This window comes from Falco naumanni, chromosome 6 (genome assembly GCF_017639655.2).
Source record: "Falco naumanni isolate bFalNau1 chromosome 6, bFalNau1.pat, whole genome shotgun sequence".
In the NCBI taxonomy this organism is placed as follows: Eukaryota; Metazoa; Chordata; class Aves; order Falconiformes; family Falconidae; genus Falco; species Falco naumanni.
Window position 1 is genome coordinate 15790493 of NC_054059.1, and position 22688 is coordinate 15813180.

The following is a 22688-nucleotide window of genomic DNA, read 5'->3' on the forward strand; positions in this document are numbered from 1 at the left end:
GCTGTCTAAAATGCTATATATAGGGCAAGAATGCTTTTTGTTCCTTTAGCATTCATTTTTTGCCATGCAAATATCATATGCTGCAAAGCAGGGAGAATTATTTTAACTTGGTAGAACTAAATAGGAGATAGGAACAACATTCAAATTGCCTTTCATGTCATTTTGGAAGCAGATGCTAAATTCTGCTTAAATTCAAGAGGATGATTGATAAAGCAAGCACTGGGCAAGGTAAGATCAAAGACCTTAAAACTTGAAATAATCCTGATCATTCTGAAAGATGCAGGATTTCTGTGCGTGCTCAGAAGCACTGATGTTTCAAGCCTGAGGCTTTAACTCGGTTAATCTGTGAGGTCATGGCTCAGGTCCTTCTGATAATCACATGCATCACTGTTCAAGCCTGGAGTTCATAGATAGGCTGTAACACATGATACCAGAGGGAGGAGGGAATAGCTAGGAGGGATGTATTGCACTGAGGACTCATTAGAGCTTCCTGCCATAAGATGTAACCAAGGTAGAACAGAAAATGGTGGAAAAATGGTAAGGGCAGGAGACTGAATTTAAGTTTGACTCTCTGAGAGCAGGTTTACAGCTGTAAAGGTCCTCTGAGTTATGTGGGTTTTGCTTTCAGAAAAGGTTATAACAGAACCATATCAATTAGTAAAGGTCAGCCTCCAGTAGGTAGTTTTCCAGAATTATGCCAGACTGTATACTCAAGTAAATCTTGTCAAAGTTTATTTTAAGATTCTGTTTAAACTATTGCTGCCTCAGAGTTATGAATATATAGACATTTTTGGAAAAGATTATATGATGGCCAACAGTAGTAGAAGAGACAATTGGAAATAAAGGATCTCTGATGGGATCTGTTAAGAAAGGAATTTTTATTTTTTTTTCCTTCTTCTGAAGCAAGTAAGGTACTCGTGATGCGTTAATGCAATATAAAGCTCCTGTAAGTGTTTCTGAAAATGTTACTGGAATAGATTTGCAGGATAAATGACTATCACTTTCGGGTAGAGTTCAGATGACAGATATAAATGAAGCTTTGAGTCACAGCATTAAAAGCTGGTGTTTACTGCGGCTCACTTCTATTTTAATGTCTGGGAGCTAGGACTGTTGTATATTCCTGTAAGAGTTTACTGCATGTAGTAAATTCAAAGGTTCCAAACACACACACATATGTAAAATATATACATATACATATATCTATCCAAGCCATGATTTGTTCTTCTTTTAAAAAATACCTAACTAGGAAACATAAAATTACTGTTGCTGTTTCCTAAGAAGAGTCTTACTGGTGAATGCAAATGTACAAGGCTGATTTCCACTCAGAGACAGGAGCTAATAAGCTGAGTTCTTTGTTACTGCCCATTGGACAGATTTTCAGTTGATTTTTTTAAAGTTCTTATTTTGCTGTTAATTTATCTTAAAGTGTTTTTTTCCAGGCTGAAACTGAGTTTCATTTCAGCAAAGGCTCTGACTGCTATTTGCAGTTAGGAAAGAGGCTCTTGAATGTGCATTACCCAAGTTCCATTCCATCATGAGGACTGGTGGGTTTCCTAATGCATGGCAATTTTCTCAGGAGCCATGCAATACATTTCAGAGAACTCTACATGTTTTCAGGAAGCCTTCAGTTCCACTTCCCCTCACTTATCCACTTTTGCAGAAGCTCTAAATCCTCTTCCTTATGTGAGTACTCCCCTTTCCATTCTGTAGTTTACTGTGGTATTTTCACAAACACACCAGCAGACCACAAACACCTTTGTGAAGTTCACTCTCCTGCACGATTTCTCAGCATGTCTCTTCCTCTGTAGAACTTCCTGCTTTTTCAGAATATTATAAAACATCACAACTTAAAGAATCTGACACCACGTGTTTAAGGTGTTTGATTTCTGTCTTTGGATTGAACTGCATACCTTGTAGTAGGGAAAGCTGGCTCAAATGAAAGGGAAATCGCACGATTCCAAACTTAAGCTCTTCTCTCTACTTACATCTTAGTTTATGAAAACATGCAAGATCCTATGGGAAGCATTGAGCTTCTGTTATACGTAAAAGAGATTATTCAGACTTCATCTCAGTTTAGGTAGTTATGTTCACATTTTTTCATTAACAGTTTGGAGTTATGTGCTTAAATATGAAACAGCAAAGAGAAAGAATATATAGGGCTCCTCAACACTGTAGAAGAAAATGATTAAATGAACAATACTGACACTACTTAGTTTTAATTATTTAACAGGGTTTCTGTTTTTTCTGTCATTAACATAGAGATTGCACTAAATGTTTCTGAAGTACAATTGAAAATAAAGCTTCAGAAAGATCATTCATTTGTATTCACCACATAAGATGCTCAATATTATGTTAATAACTATTCTGTCCAATTTTAACGTAGAGAATGATAACAAGCTTTTGTTCTTTATGTATTTATTTTGTTAGTTTTTTCTTTCTCATCTATTGCTTTTGCAGTATGATTACCTTTTCTGTATGTTTCTAATTTCCCCTTTTTCCTTTCCCAGTGCCTGAGTTGCTTTCATATAGTTTAATCCTCTGTGCTTGAGTTGCCCTTCTTGATTTCCCTCATCTTTTACAACATGTCTTTGCAATTTTTTCTTTCCCTTTGTGAGTTTTGCCATCCTGTGCAATTTCCTTTGTGCTCTCTGTGTGTACATGAATTTGGGATATTTTTTTGTTACCTTTTCTTCCTCCTTTGACATTTCCGTTCAGATGATTTTTTCAGTGATAAAGGCTTCAATATTGAAAAAGGAAAAGAAAGAAGTGACAGATCTAATATTTCCTACTATTATAAATCCTCAAAACCACAGTAAATTGCTGTGTAAGGCTTTAGCTCCATCTTTTGCAGTATTCTGTGGAAATTGTGGGGGATATTAAGACAAATCCCTGTGTCATATATGCAGGTGAGTTAATGAGTGTTTGCAAATATTTACATTTCTCTCCCTATTTCTGGAAAAGGTTGCCTCTCATCAGCATACTACAAAACTAACACCAATTTTTCTTGGGGCAACTCTATTTCTAAAGGAATAATAATAATTTTTGGTGATTATCTTAGAGTCATAGAATCATAGAATCATTTAGGTTGGAAAAGACTTGTAAGATCATCAAGTCCCTGTTAAGAGAGGACTGCCAAGTCCATCACTAAGCCATGTCACCAAGCACTGCATTTACACGGTTTTAAACAGCTCCAGGGACTGTGATTTTACCACGTCCCTGGGCAGCCTGTTCCAATGCTTCACCGACTTTTCAGTGAAGAAATTTTTCCTAGTATTCAACCTGAACTACTCCTGGCACAACTTGAGGCTCTTTCCTCTTGTCATCTGGGAGAAGAGACCAGTCCCCACCTGCCTACAACTTCCTTTCAGGCAGCTGTAGAGAGCAATAAGGTCCCCTCTGAGTCTCTTTTTCTCCAGACTAAACCCAGTTCCCTCAGCCACCCCTCATAAGCCTTGTGCTCCAGACCCTTCACCAGCTTCGTTGCCCTTCTCTGGACACGCTCCAGCACCTCTACATCCCTCTTCAAGTGAGGGGCCCAAAGCTGAACCATGTTTTGAGGTGCGGCCTCACTAGTGCCAAGTACAGGGGGACAATCACTTCCCTTGTCCTGCTGGCCACACTGTTTCAGATACAAGTCCAGATGCTGTTGGCCTTCTTGGTCACTGGGCACACTGCTGGCTCATGTTCAGCTGGCTGTCAGCCAGCACCCCTAGGTCCTTTTCCACTGGGCAGCTTTCCAGACACTCTTCCCCAAGCCTGTAAGTATTGCTTGGGGTTGTTGTGACCCCAGGGCAGGACCCAGCACTGAGCCTTGTTGAACTTCATACAACTGTCCTCGGCCCATCAGTCCAGCCTGTCCAGATCCCTCTGCAAAGCCTTCCTGCCCTCAAGCAGATAACTCTCCCTTTAACTTGGTGGTGTCTGTAAACTTACTGAGGGTGCACTCAATCCCCTCATCCAGATCATCAATAAAGATACTAACCAGGACAGGCCCCAGTACTGAGCCCTGGGGAACACCACTTGTGACCAGCTGGATGTAACTCCATTCACCACCGCTCTTCGGGCCTGGCCATCCAGGCAGCTTTTAACCCAGCATAGAGTACACCCGTCCAAGCCACGAGCAGCCAGTTTCTCCAGGAGAATGCTGTGGGAGACTCTGTCAAAGGCTTTACTAAGGTCCATGTAGACACCATCCAAAGCCTTTCCCTCATCCACTAGGTGGTTCAAGTTGTCATAGAATGAGATCAGGTTTGTCAAGCAGGAGCGGCCTTTCGTAAACTCCTGCTGGCTGAGCCTGATCCCCTGGTTCTCCTGCACATACTGTATGATGGAGCTCAGGATGATCTCTGTAACCTTCCCTGGCTTCGAGGTCAGGCTGACAGGCTGACATCTTGACCTTACTCACCCTTCTGTAACTTCAGGCATGTGCATTTTACCAACAGAGAATTGTTTCGTAATTCTATCAATAGAATTCAGTGGCAGTCACTGTCTGTTAGTGTGTCTGAAATGAACAATTGTAATGAGAACTTGGTTTCTGCTTGAATTGCCAGGCACCTGCATGGAAGCATGGAAGACAAGTCTTAAAGGATAACATGTATTTATTTTCTTCTGTTTTTATCAAGGAGCTATTTGCAGGTATATATGTCAATGTACGCGTGCTAACGGAGCCAACGGATAAGTCTGAGGCAGTGTGTTATTGCAAATAAATATTTCAATTAAATGTTTTGGAAGACACTCTGACACAGTTGCACAGAAATGAAATTTTTTTATGAATAAGACTTAGAGGTTTTTTAATGGAATTGTCTTTTTACTACTGTTCATGTGTACTTCATTATTTTATATTGCATTTTTTTTCACGTGCTACAGAAGAGGTTCCAGTGCTTGAGAAATTCTGTTTTCCTGTTATGTCACACCTTTGTATCTATTTTAGTACAGTCATATAGTATTGAATAGCTCCTGTTACTTGATATTCTTATTCTGTATGATTACTAAATTTATTAGTGTAATTTATAGTTTCTTTCACCCCAAGTACTTAACCATTGCATATAAGTTGATCCCTTTAAACATTAGTACAATAAAGTGCTAAACTTTAGTAAGAACACTCATAGTACAGAACTGATTTTCTTACATAAATACTTTACGAAGTAGAAATATGTGATGAAGATTTCCATTAGAAAAAAATCTGTATCTGATTTGGACTCTTCTTTGGCTTATCAAGAAAATAATTTTTTTAAGATTTATGAGAAAGACTCACTTTCCCATTAATGAATGTAACTTTTTCATTTCATATTTCAGCACAGCTTCCCTTATATAATAAAATAATTTCATAAACATGAAAATCTAAGGTTTTTGCTAGAAGTAAAAAAAAAAAAAGGATTGGGTTGAGATCCCAATTTTCCTACAAAACTGGAGCAGATTCACAAAATGAAACTAAATATAAAGCCATTTTTCAAAGTTCTAAAAACTTCACTACACATACTTTTTCATAGCATTAATAATATCATGTGTCATAGCCATTGCAATACTCTTTGGAAACTTTATCTTAATGCTTAAGAAAAATTATCTTAGTGACACAAGACATCAAGTAGTATGGTTCAATAGCTTCCTGAAATAATCACTTGGGCTTCTAGCCAGACAGGTATATGAATAATGAAAGGCTTTTCTTCTACCCTCTTGAACAGAAAAAATAATCTCCATTTGTTCTGCCAGTCTAAAACTTGCAGATGGGTGCAGGGATTGTTTGACAGAATTCTGCTTTAAGAATATTCAGAAAAGCCAAGTATAGAACAGGAGGAATTGTCTGAAACAATTGAATAGTAAAAGAAATTATCTTGTATGTTTTCCTTATTGGACTACAGTCACACAGCTTTAGTGCTAGCATTTGATGTCATTCCAATTACATAAATCTAGAAATACAGAAAAAAATGTTTTGTATATACTCACAAATAATTAAACTTTGGAGCAGGTTTCCATGACTTCCAAGATATGGGCAGCGAGTGCCTCATAAAGGAGATGTAGTTGCTTTTGTTATTATACCAGACTGTATTGTGAAGAGAGGCATATTAGATAGAATAAGTAAGAATGAGAGTCATACTGAAAGGAATGGTTTGCCTACTGGAAGCTTAAATCAGTATAATACTCTCTTTGACTTTTGTAATCTTTGAGATTCGCTTCCGAATTTGATACAGAAGTAATAAGAAATCATAAGAGTTGCCTTTAACTGCTAGAATGTCAAGAGAAAAGTTTAGAAGTTCAGTTTTATTCTATGTAGTAGCTCTCTGCTGGCATCCGTTCTGTGTCCTTCACTGTGTCCGTGAATAGACCACAGGGCTTCATGACTTTTGAAGTATTTGTGGGTTTATAAAAATCTCATTTAAGAAACTTAAAAGTGGAACAATCCACATCACAAAACCTTGTGTGTTTTTATGCAAAATAAAATCCATCACAAATAATATTTCACTTTTGGAAAAGATTTTACAATTAAAAAAAAATATTTGAGCTTCTCTTTGGCAGAGCAGTTTTAATAACAACTGTCCATTTCAGATCTCAAGATTTTTAAAGAATCCAAGTTTTAAAACCAGATTTTTTTAATTGCCTTGTATTATTGATATCCAAAAGATGTCCATTGTAGTGATATGTATTGTGAACCTATAAATCAAAATTTGCTATGTTAATATGTAATTGACTTCATGAAAGATACTTGCAATAAAATAAAATTCCTCTAAAGTTGGTCAAACATGGCAGGTTTAATTATTACTAAAAGACAAAAACCTGAAAAAAGGAAATATTTTTGAAATTAATTTTGTACAAAACTTCATATTTGAAGTTCTTTTTTAAACAGGCCAAACCCCAAAAGATGAATGATGTCCTGACTAGATACTTTGGGTTAATGTAGACAGCAACTCAATGTAAGCTTCTTGAGCAAAATGATAAATGTGGTTTCTCTGTGTCTGAACAAGAAAGTAGGAAGACAATTTCATTTCTGTGTACACTATTGATTGTGATGTTGGTTGTACTGTATTTCGTTGTGTACTGGTGTGCACTGGAGCAGTACCTAGAAAGTACAAAAGATGAAAGGCTTAATTAGAAAATCCTCAAAGAAATCTGTGATTTTTTTTTTTTAAGGGTATGCAGAAAGATACTTTAGTAACGTAGTATCTTTGTTTTTTTCTAAAATATGACTGAGGTGATTATAGTGTATACGAAGATAGCACATATGTTTGATGATGAGAAACACTGAACACAGAGGAGGTTTCTTTAGCTCAGCAGAGACAAGCATGTTAGAACCAATGGCTGAAGGCTGTAACCAGAATATCTGAATTGGTAATAAACCAAAAATGCTGTAACAGTAATGATGATTACAATTGGTACAAACTGCCAATTGAAGTGGTGGCTTCTTCATGTGTTGCTGTGTTAAAATTAGACTGTGTGTCTTTCTAGAAGGGACTTAATAGGCTTAATACAGTTATAAGTGCAGCAGATATGAAGATCTGGGACAAACAGAAGAGGTGAAACTGGTATAAGCTGCATTAAAAAACAAACAAACAAACACCAAAGCAATTATGTGCATAAAGGAATTAAAAGAATAAATAATTAGTACTGAATGTAAAATAGATGATGCATGCATGGTTGCATGTCTATAATATATTGCTGAGTGTTAAATTGTCATACATTCTTATGGTCAGGAAATCTCTGCATCTTAGATACCATCATTCTTAGGTTCTAAACCAGAAAATACTGAATGAACTGATAAAATATATAATTATTTCTTACTTTAATACATTCACTTAAATGAGCCTGTGAATCAGATAGTATCTGTATTGGCTGATTAATATATAAGCAAATTATTATCAACAGCCAATAAATGGTCTTCTGTGGGGAGCTGCTAAGCGAAATTTTATTTTCTACGGGGAGTGGGGATTGTTTCTTTAAGGCCGTAATATTAAGTAATGCAATACTAGAAAGTTATATCATCCTTCAAGGGACCTTGGTTATAAAGTGAAGAAAACAAACTTATCCCTACTACTTGATTGCAGCAGAAAAACAAATATATTTACCAGTAAAAGAAACATAAATTTCCTTCCAAAATTCATATAAATATTTTACAATTACCTAATTTCTTGAATCCTTAATTGATTATAAATAGTTTATGTGTTTTTCCTGTATCTGTAACCTGCAAGACTGTTTAATCATGTCCTGACTCTTGCTCTGCAGTACTGTAGATACACAGTGCATCACTGCCCCCTGCAGCCTTGAAACACTAGTATAACATTTTAAAAAATATGGTCTTGATCGTTGTTGAACCATTCAGAAAAAAACCCAGATTTATATCATGTTGTATCCTTTCCTTTTTTCTCCTTCCTTCTTTAAAAGTGAAATCACAGTTCTTGGGTAAAGAGAAAATGCTTCAGAAAATTAACCTAAAAATCAAGACAGATATTGATATATTTGTGAGAATATTTTTTTTTTCCTTCAAAAAAACGGACATATAAAAAGCAGTAACCAGAAGCATAAGCAGTTCAGAATATATGTGTAAACTTTAGGATGAATAGTTACAAAAAGAAATTCTGGCTCTTGAAAGATCATATTCTGTAAAGTGTAGAATATTCAGAGTATACAGAAATCACTGCCTTGTCTGTGCAAACCTGCAGTAGGTATTAATGTGTATTTTTGATGATTCACTCAAAGTCACACATATAATATAAAGGTAAGTTTGGGGTTTCTGTCCTCTCCTTCAACTCCTACTCATATCTTTCTCAAGTCATTGTTAAATTTCTACAAACTATTAGTTATGGGTTTATAGATTTCTTTTGAAGCTCTGAAGTTTAAAGGAACCAACAGCTGGTTTAAAATCTTAAGTAATTTGTCTATGTATAGGGAAAAGGAAGGATTTCAACTGATAAACTCCTGAGCTGTTAAAATTACAAGCAGTGTCAAAAAGAGAACATGAACATAAATGAACTGAACTTCAAAGAAACGCATGTCTCTATGCTGTTCGAGAACTTGTTGAGGTATATATGCTTCAGACCAGCTTTCTGAAAATGGATTTCCCCATTTTTCCTCTCTCCACCTGCTCTACAATTAAGAAGTAGGTAGGAGAAGATGCTGCACTACTAGTACTCATACAAGGTCCTAGCTGACATAAAAGTGTGAGTTGGCTTTTCTTAACCATCAAAATTTCTGTATTTAAATACCAACATGTAGTATGAAATTTTTACATCTGTAAGGAAGCTGAAGACCAAATACCATTAGCCAACTGAAAATGCAGTAATTTCTTAGAACTAACTGCCTAACATATTTCACTGATGTTATGAAATTGAGTAAGTATTGTATGAAAATGAAAGTGATTAGATTTCTTCAGTTTCTGGGCACTATAAAAACAAGTGTGACATCTATAATTGGCTTCAAGCATTTAATAAATAAAATCCATTTCATAAACCAGAAGATATAAAATATTCTTGACTGAATTGAGGTATATGAAAGAAATTCACCGGAATTCAGAACTCTTAAGTGGCAAGGTGATTTTACTTGCAAGTGAGGTGATTAATTTTATTTACAGTAAATATTTTTTTTCTTCAGAATATATTTCTAATATACACGGAGTAAGATAAGTTATCTAATTTGGGAATATGACCATGTAATTAAGCTTTTGTCAGCTTTTCATGAAAGTTGACTACATGAAAGAACTTACTATTTTTTACTAAAAAAGGTTTATTTGTACATCCTAAGCCGTGCTAAGCCCTTTGCAAATGGCAGTGCACAGCCCACTCACCATGGTGGGTTTTATTTTCATCATTTAAATCAAAAGGTTAGATATTAAGAATACCAAATTTTAAGTGTGTTGTCATTATTTTTCACAAGGAAACCAAGAAAGTAAATAAGAAAGAAGGTAAGCACAACAAAGTAATCTCATATTGTTTAACCTCCTGATTGTGTTCAGATGATAGCTTTCATAAAAAGCTTGTTTCATAGAAATCATGATCAGGATTTGGCTGATATTCTTAAATATAACCTGCTTTGAGATAATGACCCTGGTAAATTGCTAATATCAATGCTTTAATCATAGATGCTCTTCATGACTTAAAGTTACTGAAAAACAAATAGCAGAAAAATGTAGTGCAATTTGAAGGTATCAGTGTGAAGTATTCACTTTGACATCAGGAATATTCTCCAGTTGTGCCTCAGGTTTCTCTTTTTCTCTTGCTTTGAAACTTGTTTTGTACTTGGAAAGATCAATTACTTTTGGCAACTGGTATTGCCTAGTCCCAAATCATAACCAGGTACTTAACACGTCCAATGACATAGCATTTGGGTTCAGGTAGTGTTTAAGATAACAAAAAACTGTTAAGGATCAGTAGATGCAAAATATCAACTTACTTAAACATTACCCTGGAACAGCCTGACCACTTGATAATTTCAATCCAACATACTTTTAGTTTGGTATGTTCTCTGCCTCCTTATGATCTTGCCGTGTCACAGCCTTTGGGCTGGTAAGAAGATAGGAGGGTATGAATAATCGATTTTTAGCGTTTTGCTGTGAAGTAGTCCATGTTGAGAAAAGGCAGCTCCTTAGTTATTCCGAGTCTTTAACCAGAACTGAATAGTTTAGAGCAGCACAGTGGCATGTTGTTCTGCTGCATTTGATCTTGATTCCTCTCTGCACAGTTTTGAGTACAGTTCTGCAAGCTGAAAGGACAGAAACCTGCTGCCAAGGCATCTGGAGTTTCCTCTCTGTGTTTCTTGTTTGTGAACTATATGCTTTTCGTCCAGTTGTTCACACTAATAATAAAACTTCTCAGTCATGATAATGCTGCCTGTTACTATCCACATTTTAAGATTTTGCTAAGCCACGTGGTCTCTTAGTAATGCTAAGTCATCAGGCTCTTCATTGTGAACTTAAATTGCTTAAAGCTTTAGCAAGTTCACTTTGGGTTGTAACAAGGTAAAGTAAGCTCTGTTCTTTGCTGTAAAGGTACACAATTCATAAGGAATGATTTTAGTAAATGTTTTGTATACCTGAAAATGTTTTGGGGTGTTTTTCAGTTATATAATCAAAACGTGCATAATTTTAAGTGTGACATAGTGAGTAGAAGTAGGAATTTGTCCTCATTCATCAGAGTTAATTTGTTCAGTTACGTCTCTAGTCAATGGAGAAAGGTGAGCACTTTTCTTAGAAGAGGATGAACTGGAGATGCCTTTCTCTGTATGTAGAGTGTCTACAGGAAGAACCAAGGTGATCAGTTCAGGCAGGTTTCCAAGCTCTTAGGCAGATAATGTTTGGCAAAGTGAATTCTCTCCTAGAGTTTTGTTGGCAGATGAAATTTCATCAAATATTTAGGAGCGAGAAGGCTAGTTTGGGTGGCATTTTGAAATTGGAATTGATAAAAGATTGAACGTGAGGTCATACGTACCCATCCTGGCTGGAGGAGAGATCCTGGAAGTGGGGGATGGTACAGAAGATAAGAAAGATGCATGGAGATGAATACCAGGGGATGCACAGGAACCATGGCTGGGAATAGTCAAAACAAGTTACTAGGAGCAGCAGCTCAGCGTGAATCAACATGACTTTCTACTCAAGCTTCCCCGGCCAGTAGCAGCCTCCCTGCTGGGAAGAAAAGTGGAAACCTTCTGAATGCAACAGAGCATGGCGTGGAGTGAGGGTGTGAGGGAGTGTGTGAGATAAACAATCAGGGTAAAAACTCTAATCTTGTAGGTTCTTAAGCAAACCCCAGCACCCAGATCCACTATGGGCTGTTGATTACTCTGTCATCTGTGACACATGCTTTATTGAATCTAAAATTATTTAAATTAAAAAATAAATTAAAAATTACATTAAAAATTACATTTAAATTAAATTTAAAAATGTACATAAAGGGCTATTATTTTAGTTTCTTATCTACTACCTTATAAAATACTATTTAGGAAATTTTCAGTAGTATAAATTTTGTTCTATTTGTTAATATCATGGAGATATTTTGGCTTATCATATTTACGACATTCTTCCTCATGCACTCAGTAAGAATGCAGTAATATTTCAATTAAATGCCAGATTACTGATGAATAAATGATGTTTGTGTTTATGCATACCAGCCGTTCTCCAGCATTAAGATACAATTACAAATTAAGTCTGGAAGAAAGACTAGATAATACATAACAGTACTCTGCATTTTTAACTCATTCTGTATTAATAATTTCTACATGTCTATCTCATCTTGTCTGCAGGCCAGCTCTCATGGTAGTTTTAATAGCGTGTGATACAGAATGACTTTTTATACTCCCATCTTTCTCCGATCACACAGTCTTTGAATTGCAAAATGCTTTCTATCAGGCAATCTTAATTAGTATCTGTAAAGCAGTGTAGGCCTTCCGTACTTATATTATGTAGGCAAGAACTATTTTCAGCACATGAGGAAACAAATGCAAAAGGAGATTAAGGACTCTTTCTGTGAAAAATTTTTAGATGCCTAAACTATTCTTATGTGAGACACCTAAAAGCAAATTATATACTCTTAAGACTGCATGTTATCTATAATGTAATCAGGGTGCATTGACGTTCCAGCCTGCCAAAGTGTGTGTTTCCATACATTTTGGGAAGCACCTTCATTCTCTCGAAAGTCCCTCTCACTCATTAGGGTCTGAGAATGTCTCTACTCATCCTTCATAAGTGTATGTCACACAGGGCAAGAGCTACTAGGCATGCCCAGAACAAATTGCGATGAGACTGTACAAGACGTATCCAATGGTGGTACATATCCGCTTTCCAGTTTTATCCTTCAGATCAGTGGTAAAACCACTGTTCTGGTTTATCAGATACTTGACTTCAGCTGCGTCCTCAGGAATTACAAACTTGCCAGTCTGATACCAGAAGTGTTTCAAGAATTCCCCAGACCAGTCCCTTGGTCTGTTCTGTCTGCCGTGGAACAGGTATTCACTGGATTGAGTGGAGAAAGGAAAAGTATTCACATATGGTTCCCCATCCCTTGGGTTAGAATATTCATCTGATTACTGACTTGGATTTTTCCACTGTATCATATTTATTTTTTTTCATACACCTCTCAAAGCATTTTTTTTATTCCTTCTTGGTGAAGCAGGGCTCTAGCCATCTGGAGAATCTTCACTGTGGGCAAAGACCAAAGGTTTTGCTACCACAGTCCTGAGAAATACAATGCAGAAGTCTTGCCTGAGATTAAATATTACATAGGAAATCAACCGCATATTCAGCATCTAGAAGTAATTCTCCTTTATCCCTCACAGACACATTGTGCAATAATACTCCATAGGTAGATCTTCCATTTTGGAGTCTAAATTACAGATGGCATCATTGAGGTGGAAGAACGCCTTTAGCTCTCGAAACTATATAGTGGCTTTGGAAGGCAGTAGTGACTTCATTTGGATCATGATGTTTTAGATAGCTCTCACAGCATCTCTGTCACAGGAACTCAATTTACCCAGTACAATTTATTCAGCCATTTGGGACTGGACAGAATGGTTAGATTCTAATCTTGCAGAGGCTTTTCAGAAGGACAAGTACAGTGCCATGTTAAAAAATAACATTTCTGATCTGCTGAGAGAATCTTCAAGGAGGGAATGTGAAAATATTTTTCCCATTCAAAACCACTAGTTTCAAGTAACAAAAGTAGTTGATAAATCAATAAAAAGACACAGTACTCAGGAATTTCAAGTGCTGTTTTTCTAAACAGCAGCTAAGATGAAACTAGGAAGAGGTTTTCTGACTGTGACTATTGACTAAATGTAAAATAAAAGGCTGAAATCTGGACAGATTTGAGATTTGCTTAAACTTCAGAAAGTTGTAAGATTTGCACATTGGTCCACTTAGTGCTCAGTAATTTTGATTGCTCTCCTTTTTAAAAGTTTAATGTTTGGATGATAGAAAGTCAAGAGGGGCTTAAAAGGGAGGAAGGGGAAGGCTATAAAACAGCAAAACCAAACCAAACCAAAGATCAGTGTGAACAATTGAAAGATTCAATGCTCTCTTCTGCCAGCAACCCACGTAAAAAAAAAAGGAGTGGATTTGGTGTAGAAATTCAGTCCTAGCAAACCCATTATTTTTCATGTCCTAAACTTAGGGACCGTGAGGGATTTTTTCAAATATCATCTGAAAAATGCACTTTAATGTCCTGTTTAGGAAGACTACTATTCAGATTTCAACATAAAGTATTGTTGCTGCAAATTCTGTGTCAGAATTTATTTATCTGTTGTAAAGTCTATGCGAGCTACATGCTTTAAAGCAAACAGGACAGGAATATGTCTCTTAGTACATGAGTTTATTTTTCCTCTTCCCCCTTTCACCTGTCTTTCTGTACCTGACGTGTCTTCCCATGTCTGGCACTGCTATGCATCCTGGAGTTCATAATTTTTACTTTGGATTTGTAAACCAAGCTTTCATAAACATCATTATGTCTGTTAATTGCATTCTCACATCCTCGGCTGCATTGTATATCAAATATACTATTTGCATTGCTAAGAGTTTGCACCATTAAATGAGATGCTGTGTGTGCAAAAGCAGTTGCAAATGATGTTATACCAACTGCGAATTTTTAAATGGAAAGCTACAGCTACAGTATCACTGAGTTCTGCTACCAAAATGCTGTGCCTAGTAGGAGGGAGAAGCTGAGTCCATAGCCTGGAACATATATTGAGAATTGAATTTTTTTAAGAGATATGCCTGATCGTAAGTCATCTCTGTTGGAAAAACAGACATCTGATGTTTCCAAATCAAACAAAGACTGGAATGGGTGAGGAAATAAGAGTCAGATATAAACTGCTGAACAAAAATAATCCTTCTCTGGTAATCTCTTAAATTGTTTTCTCAATTAGTGTGTTGAGTGATTTAGGTGGTTTCTCCAGTAGGGTAACTGTGCAGATACACTGTTCTGTGGATTCATTGAAATCAGTGAAATGCCACTTAAAGCATTCTTCTCGACATGGTTGTGAACAGTAAAATAAAAAGCCTGTAAAAGACTTTGTTCATTCTTGCCAAATTACATGCAAGGTACTAGGGTTTTATTCCTGTTTAAACCAACATTTCCATGTAGTGCACTTGTGTTCAGTTTCATAAGGTTTTGAAATTATATTCTACCATGCATACTAATGCCCTTGAAAAATCTTTCTTTTGGCTCCAAAATCTAAACCATTTGCTTAAAAATAGTATTCTGCCACAGCCTAAGGAAAATGGAATGTACATACTTCTCCACCAAAGAAAATTGCAAATAAAAGCAGTTGCTTCCCAGCACAAATTACTTTATTGACAAGCTAAAAATACAAACTTCCTTATCGCACTCATATCAGATAAGACTAAATCCATTACTTCAGTAATAAAATGTTAAGTGTGTAAGTACCATAAGATATAGGCAGTGGAGATGTTATCCTTTGGACTCCCATGCCACTGTATGTCTCATCAACCTGCTTCATGGAAAAATGTCAGTGCTTCTGTAGACATGGCTGCCATCAGCCTGATAGCAAATTACTTTGGGGACAAGTCTGCTCTCTTTGCAGGTCTCAACTTGAAGTCCATTATACAGATAGATCACCCTACGTAAAAAGCTTTTTTGCTTGTATTTAGATGGAATTTCTTACATTTCAGTTTGTGTCCATTGCCCCATGTCCTTTAACTGGCCACCAGCAAGAAAGGTCTGGTTCCATCTTTTCCCCTCCTCTCCTCTCAGGTATTTATATAAAATGACAAGATCCCCCTGAGCCTTCTCTTCTCCAGGCTGAACAGTCCCAGCTCTTTCGTCCTTGGTCATTTGTCCCGGCACAGGGGTTAAACCAGTGACACACAGCTCAGCCACTGGTGAGCCTGAGCCCCTACACTGCCCAGTCAGGGCACAGCCAGGACCTCCCAGGTGGTTTATTAACTTTTTAATCCACAGTGCCTCTTAACTCCACACACTGATAGTTTAAGGCTCTGTTTGAAAAGAGGAGAATTAGGGTATGGGAAGCACAGTTGGTTAGGGTATGTGTGCTTTTGGTTTAACGGCATAATGTCAAGCATGATCCCTAAGTGCTATGTTCCTGCCATTCGGTTGACCATACATCTCCTTGAGTAGTGAAGAATATAATATAAATCAGACTTCAGATTGAACTAACATCTATATTTAGGCAAGGATTTAAAACTTACATGCACTCAGCTATGAAACACAAGGTTACAGGCCTTTGAAACTCAGCTGTTTGAGCTCATTGTAACATTAAAAACAATGTGTTGATGCTTGCAGCAAGCTAGAAGGTCTTCATGTGCATTATTGACCTGAGAGGCAGTGACAGGCTGGGAAATTGAAAAGAAAAAAACAAACAAACAAACAAACAAAACAAAAAAAAAAAAAAAGAAAAAAAAAAAAAAAGAAAATTGTGGCCTTGTTGTATACTATGAGTGAGTCAAGTTTTGCCTGATTTGTTTTTATTACACTTTTTCAAAACTTCTAACACTTCAATTACTGTATTACTTTAAAGGCTTCCTGGCTCTTTATTTAAATAAATGTTTTAGTTAAACTGCAATGAGCCAAGGTCATTGCTTATTCACAGCAGCAGCCTGAGTGTCTTGTGAGTCCAGCTGATGTTTGCCCCACTAACTAGCCCAAGCAAATTGTTCTCCACTTTTGCAGTAAGGCAGCAGGCCACAAGCAGTGCAGGACCATAACCATCTAGAAGCAAAGCACCAGAACAACACTGCAAAGGCTGACACCCTGCGAAAGACTATCAAATAAAGCAGGGAGAAATCCACCTACCAAGAAGCTTTCCTTTCTTTCTCCTCCGTGGATTGCAATGTCAACAAAAAAAAAAAAAAAAAAAAATGAAATGAGGCTGCATTACTTATGCTCATGAAATTTTATTTGAAGCACACACCTATAATTATATCCTAGAGAAAAACAATAGCTCCCTGTCAGAAGAGGGATGTGAAACTTGCACAGCTGGAAATCAGTGCTTCCAGTGGACACAAGAATGCCTGCCAGTCAGGCAGATAGCCCTCTCATTCAGTATTTTACCCCTGATGGTAGCTCTGACCAAGTTCAGAGGAGTAAATTTTACTATAGTCCTCTTTGGGATTATCTGTCATTGGAAAAATGGTCTTTCTAATATCTAGAAGTGAGACCTTAGTTTATGTCCTCATTTTTTCCCCCCAAGTTTTATTCAGTTTTTGTTGATTGGTTTGATTTTTTTAGGAGGAACAGAAAGATCAACCCCAAATCCCAGTAACAGTTCCCAATAAATTTCTCCTGTAGATGTCTGATTTGTTATATAAGCCTACTATTAATTCAGAATTTCTCAAACATTTAGGTTATGTTTGGGGAGAAAATAATTATTTATTATTTATTATGTTAATGGTTGTAATCGCAGCAGCAGGTGACTAAGCATTTTTTATTTGCTGTGCTAGCCTGGTAGAAGATAACACACATGTTAGTGCATTCTAATGCTGCTCTGAATGGAACAGCCTTAAGATCATGTTAGTTATTTCCCTTAGGAGAAAAGGAGGTTCTAAACCCAGCAATTTCTTTGTTGCAATTCTATTCACATAAATGGAAATGTTGTTAGTCTGTTCATGAAAGTGGAAATAAACAGGAAGTCACTTATTTTCTTAAAATGCCAATCCTCTTATCAGGATGTCCTCAGTCTCCAAAATCTTTTAGGGATTTGTTTTCAGCCTTCTTGTCTGCCATCTTTCTGGATACTTTTCTCTCATATGAAGTGGATGGATTTTAACTGCCTTGAAATCCCTGTATTCCCATTTCTAAGCACCATAGCGTGTGTGTTTTGGCTGTCTTGTGGTTTGGATACAGCCTGTGTCCCTGCTTCAGTATCCCTTTCTAATGCTTCCCTTACCGTTATTGCTTTGCATGTCTCATTTTTGCTGTCACATAAGCCCTGTGTCCCTTCTGTTCTTTCTGAGGTTCTGCTCCTTTCTGAATTACTATGCATTTCTCTGGTTCCTCTTAGATATTAACTTTTTCTTGAAGTATTTCAGTCCTTCCCCTGTCCAGCTTCTTTTCCTTCCTACCTGCCTCTCAGCATGTAACATTGTCTTTGTACAGGTGCTATATTCATAATTCAGACAACTCATTTTTCAATAGTCAGATTTACAGACAGCATACTTACTTGGCATGTGTTATATTGTTTTCTTTCAGAATATTTGAAGTTCGTAAGTACTTTCACAAAGTAAATTATTAAAATCAGTTTTCATGTTGTCATGATCAAATGGGATATGTAAAAAATTTGGAAGCTAGATTTAAGAAGACAGATGTTCAGAGTGGTAAATGCAAGATCACACTGAAGCTGTCCCATCACACTGCTATGTCCCCATCTACCTTTCTTCTGCAGTCCCACTCAGTTCTCATGATGAATCATCCCTTTCAAATGTTTATTTTTAAGACATACTCCAACCTCTGCAATATGTTGAAGCAGAAATTTTAGCTGATACTAGAGCAGGTAACAAGGAGAGAGGGGAGGGTGCAGCAGGGGCCAATACATTGGGTTTTTTTCATTTTATTTCTTATAATCAGGTTAATACTATCATTTTCACCAAAAGTAAGAATTTGGCTGTTGATGTTCAACACATTACCAACATGTTGACTTTCACTACTTTTGAAACCTATAAACCATTATATCCAGTATTTAATTTCTGTGTTCTGGTTCAGCCAAAATGTCAGTGCAATTTCAGTTCAACCTAGTCTCCCTTTCTCTTTAATGCATAACATTAAGAGATAAGAGAAATATGAGAAAGTTTAAAATTACCAATGGAGTAAAAATAGTAAGGCATTTTATTAGAGTACTGTTGCCAGATTTCAGAATTAGAAGTTGCTTTCTGGAAAGAAGTAGAACCTCCTGAACTTCATAAAATGAAAGAAGGATGTCTATCTCTTATGTAAAATTCAGTGAAAACTATTTTTTTAATTGAGCAAGTTTATTAAATGGTCATGAATCTTCTTGTGACACTTGATTCTTTTTGCCCTCATCATAAGTTGTTCTGGTTGGTAAATCGGTAACCTTAAATTTGTACAGTTTTAGTGAGTGACAAGTCTGGCTCTCTGGATGCAACAAAAAGCAGTAATAGATAGAGTTGATAATTAGGACAAACAGGTGGCATTGCTAAGTAATTTCTAGCAACTTTGAGATAGGAAATAATTAAAAAGGAGGCAACTGATTAACATATCAGTCTAGTATTTAATGTGAGACCTCAAAATCTGAGAAGAGAATGTCATTCTAAACAAAATCTATGGGGAAAACTTAAAACAAAACCATCTCCCTTTCTCTTCCCTCCCTCTCCCCCCAGTTATTTCTATGAATTAAAAGATACTGCATTGCTGTACTACAGCATTTTCCTTTTGCATGTGCATGCTTAATATAATTGTATGGAAGTCACATCTAGAACAGCCTTACGAGATTTGCTAACTTCAAACAATTCAATCATTAATAATACAAGCCTGTAATTATTTATCACTCCATTGTTGACATCCACTGAAAAGGAATTAACAACAGCATGTACAAACTGTGCTACATGCGTGGAAGTTATTTCTTGCACCCTCACAGGGGAAAATACCTTTGGTTTTTTGCTGGATTGCAGGATGGGGACTTGACTTGGGAATTACTGATGTACTTACATTTTCTTAAATATAACCTGAATTTCCAAACAAAAATCCCTACTGTTTTTAAATGAAGCTGAAATGTTATGGCAAAATTGGGACTCAAGATTTTTTTGTTTTGATATGTTGCCTCTCTCCTTTCAGTATTCCTGTACCCACACATCTGTCAACAGCATTCCCTGTGGTTTCTTCTGATGTGCCTGAGTTGCCTGAGCCTGTTGTGCCCTCTCAGATTTCCCTCGAATTGCCATCTGTATGCCAGGAAGGACTGTGCCATAATGGAGGGACTTGTCATCCTCTCTCTCTGCCTTCTGGGGCCACCTCATTTCAGTGTGACTGCCCACTACACTTCACTGGCCGATTCTGCGAAAAAGGTAGTTGTGGTTCATTCTTTCTCTGTTAGTTGTGAAATGTAAGTTTTATGCTTCTTTGGAGATGGGAAAGGGGAAGACGTAATAATCATCATGTTTCTCTGTTTTTCATCCCAGCTACTGTTAGTAACTCAGGAGTAGATTCATTGAGGTATTTAGAGTAATACTTATTTGCAGTATAAGGTAGGTGTATCAGTCAGGCACACTATAAGCATTGCAGGCTTGAGTTCAGGGAAAAAAAATGTATTATTTGTGCAAATTGTTGGCCACAGTATAATGCAAGATTGTATTTCTGGATGGAAGAAAGTTAATGAATGAAAATAAGATTTCCTCAATAGATTGTATGTTTTCCATTTCTACTAACTGAGTTGTTTTTTGCCACTGTGCCTGGTCCTTTTTTGAAAAAAGCTTTTTTTACTCTGTAGCTCATTTATACTTCTATTGTACTACTGTTGCTCATAAAGCACAGATTAGTCAAATGAACATAATTTAAATACAGTTTGAATAAAAAATAATTATTTGAATAATTTGGGGGGTTTTGTAAAAAGAATCAAGGCTATAAGACAAACTGTTTGATATTACTGTTTTGTAATTGTAATTATTTTGCTTTACTGCTTTTCAGAAAGTTCTTTTTTATAACGGATTTTGTAGCTGGCTTCAAAAACTTTTTATCTTTTAAGGTACAGTGGATTATAAATGGCAATGGATAATTGTCATAGTATTGAACAGCATTACTGGTATACAGGAAAAGAACCAAAAATTGTCTACACAATGGTTATATAACTATAACATCCTCCTAGTTAACTTCCCATGGTATGAAATACAAGCAACTAGAGTAAAAAACACCCTTGCCAGACTGCCAGTATATCTAACATCCCCTTCTATTACTGTCTGAAAGTAGGTCATTACACTCACTATATGTGAAAGCAATCAACTGTAAACTCAAAAACACCCGCATCAATTGTCCTGTGTTGCTCAGATATCAGAGAATATTTTACCTTTCAGCCTTCCACAAGTTTACAATCAATTAAATCATATATTTTCGAATTCTCAGTGTTAAAATTGAATTCTCTGAATATCTTCTGCACATTTGCCATGTGGGCATACTCCTTGCACTTGTTTTCAATACATGACAGCTGTGCAAACTGCAGCATAAAATAATGGAACCAAAAAAGTGGGTTTCCTTCAAAAATAACAGATTTAGTTACCATCCAGTGTGCGTTTCAATTAATATTTTCAGTATTTCAGTGAAGTGTTCTATTTATTTACATACAGGTTATGTTACTGGAATTCCCTTCTGTGTTCCAAAGAATGCAGTTGGAACACAGAAGTAATACAACAATTACACAGTTGTATTAGTATCATCTGCAGTATTTTAGATGGGAGCAGGTTTTGGCTTTTCCCAAGGGTTATGCCAGAAGTGAGCAATGTTAAATTTAAGCAGGAGTTTGATTTAAATCCTGTGGTAATAGGCCATATCAGTGTATATGCACAACTGTTCTGTTGAGTGACATCTTGTCTGGACTCCACTGGTACCTTCTACCGGTGTCTGATTGCTGCCTTCTTCTGACCTAGTCTTACCTTCAATTTGGTCTGACAGTGCTCCAGGAGTCTCCTGTGGTTTAGTGTTTTTAATTAAAACTGACATAATTTATATATGAATCTTGTTATCTGGGCTGACTACTTACCTCCCTGTGCCATGGACTTTGGTGGTACCTTCCAGTCCATTGACTGAAACAGATATTTTTGAGTTGCTCATTCAAAAATACATCCCAAGGCATTCTCTCCTTTGAAGCTTAACCTGTACAGGCCTGCTGAGTTCATACAATGGGATGAGTTGACTGTCTTCCAACTACATTTCCAAGGGAATTTCACATTTATTTAACCTCTGTAAATGAAGGGGTCCCCTTCTCTCTCTTTCTGTGTCTTTGTTTCAAAAATCATGCATGAAAATATGACTGGATTATGACTACCTGAAGAGAAAGTTAAAAGGAAGGGACTGTTACAATAAGTTGCAGTTGTAACAAAATCTCTTACAATTAGGACGGAAGCATTTTATGTTAGACACACTGGTAACTATTCCATTCAATAAAATAAGTATACAAGCTTTAAAAAAAACCTGAAACAAGCAGCTCCTTTTGAGACTATAACCTCAGCCATGTACTCATATCATCCTTTTAATGGTTGAATGTCTAGTTTCCATAAGATATCTTTTTTCTAAAACTGGAAGAGATGTCATTTGCTTTGCTGAAGCTTGCAGTCATGCCTGATGATGAGGTTTTAACAGTGATCCGTTTTTCTGTGTAGGATATCTTTTAATAGTCCTGGTACTGGAGGAATAATATTTCTCTTCTTATTCCATTTGTGTGGAGAAGATGAATTAAGGAGCTCCTCTTTTCACAGAGGTCTGCTTTGACCCTCTACAACCCCTCCATCAATACAGGGAACAGCTTCCTCTGTGCTTAGCGCTCCTGGGTCAGCCAGGGCTGTGGTATGTGACAGGCTCATTGGCAGCTCACTGGGGCAGCTACAACCCAGGGGGGTGCTGTCACATTGCATGTTTGTGTAGATCAGCATCAGATTTGATGTATCCTGTATTTAATGGCTGAAAGGTAACTAAAGCATAATGCGATTTTATTTAATCCTGAAGTTTCAACGAGGCTGATAATTTAGTGTAATTCTAGAAATCGCCCAACTGAACTATCATTGTAAACTTTGTATA

The 22688-nt window shown here is 36.7% G+C and overlaps 1 protein-coding gene across 1 annotated transcript in view; it reads left to right on the forward strand.

Annotated features, from left to right (window-relative positions):
• Positions 1 to 22688, forward strand: part of EYS (eyes shut homolog) — an 867458-nt gene that overhangs the window by 614258 nt on the left and 230512 nt on the right. The window contains exon 35 of the mRNA XM_040598785.1: positions 19740 to 19969. Coding sequence (XP_040454719.1) covers positions 19740 to 19969 — 230 coding nt within the window. The remainder of the gene's footprint in view (positions 1 to 19739; positions 19970 to 22688) is intronic.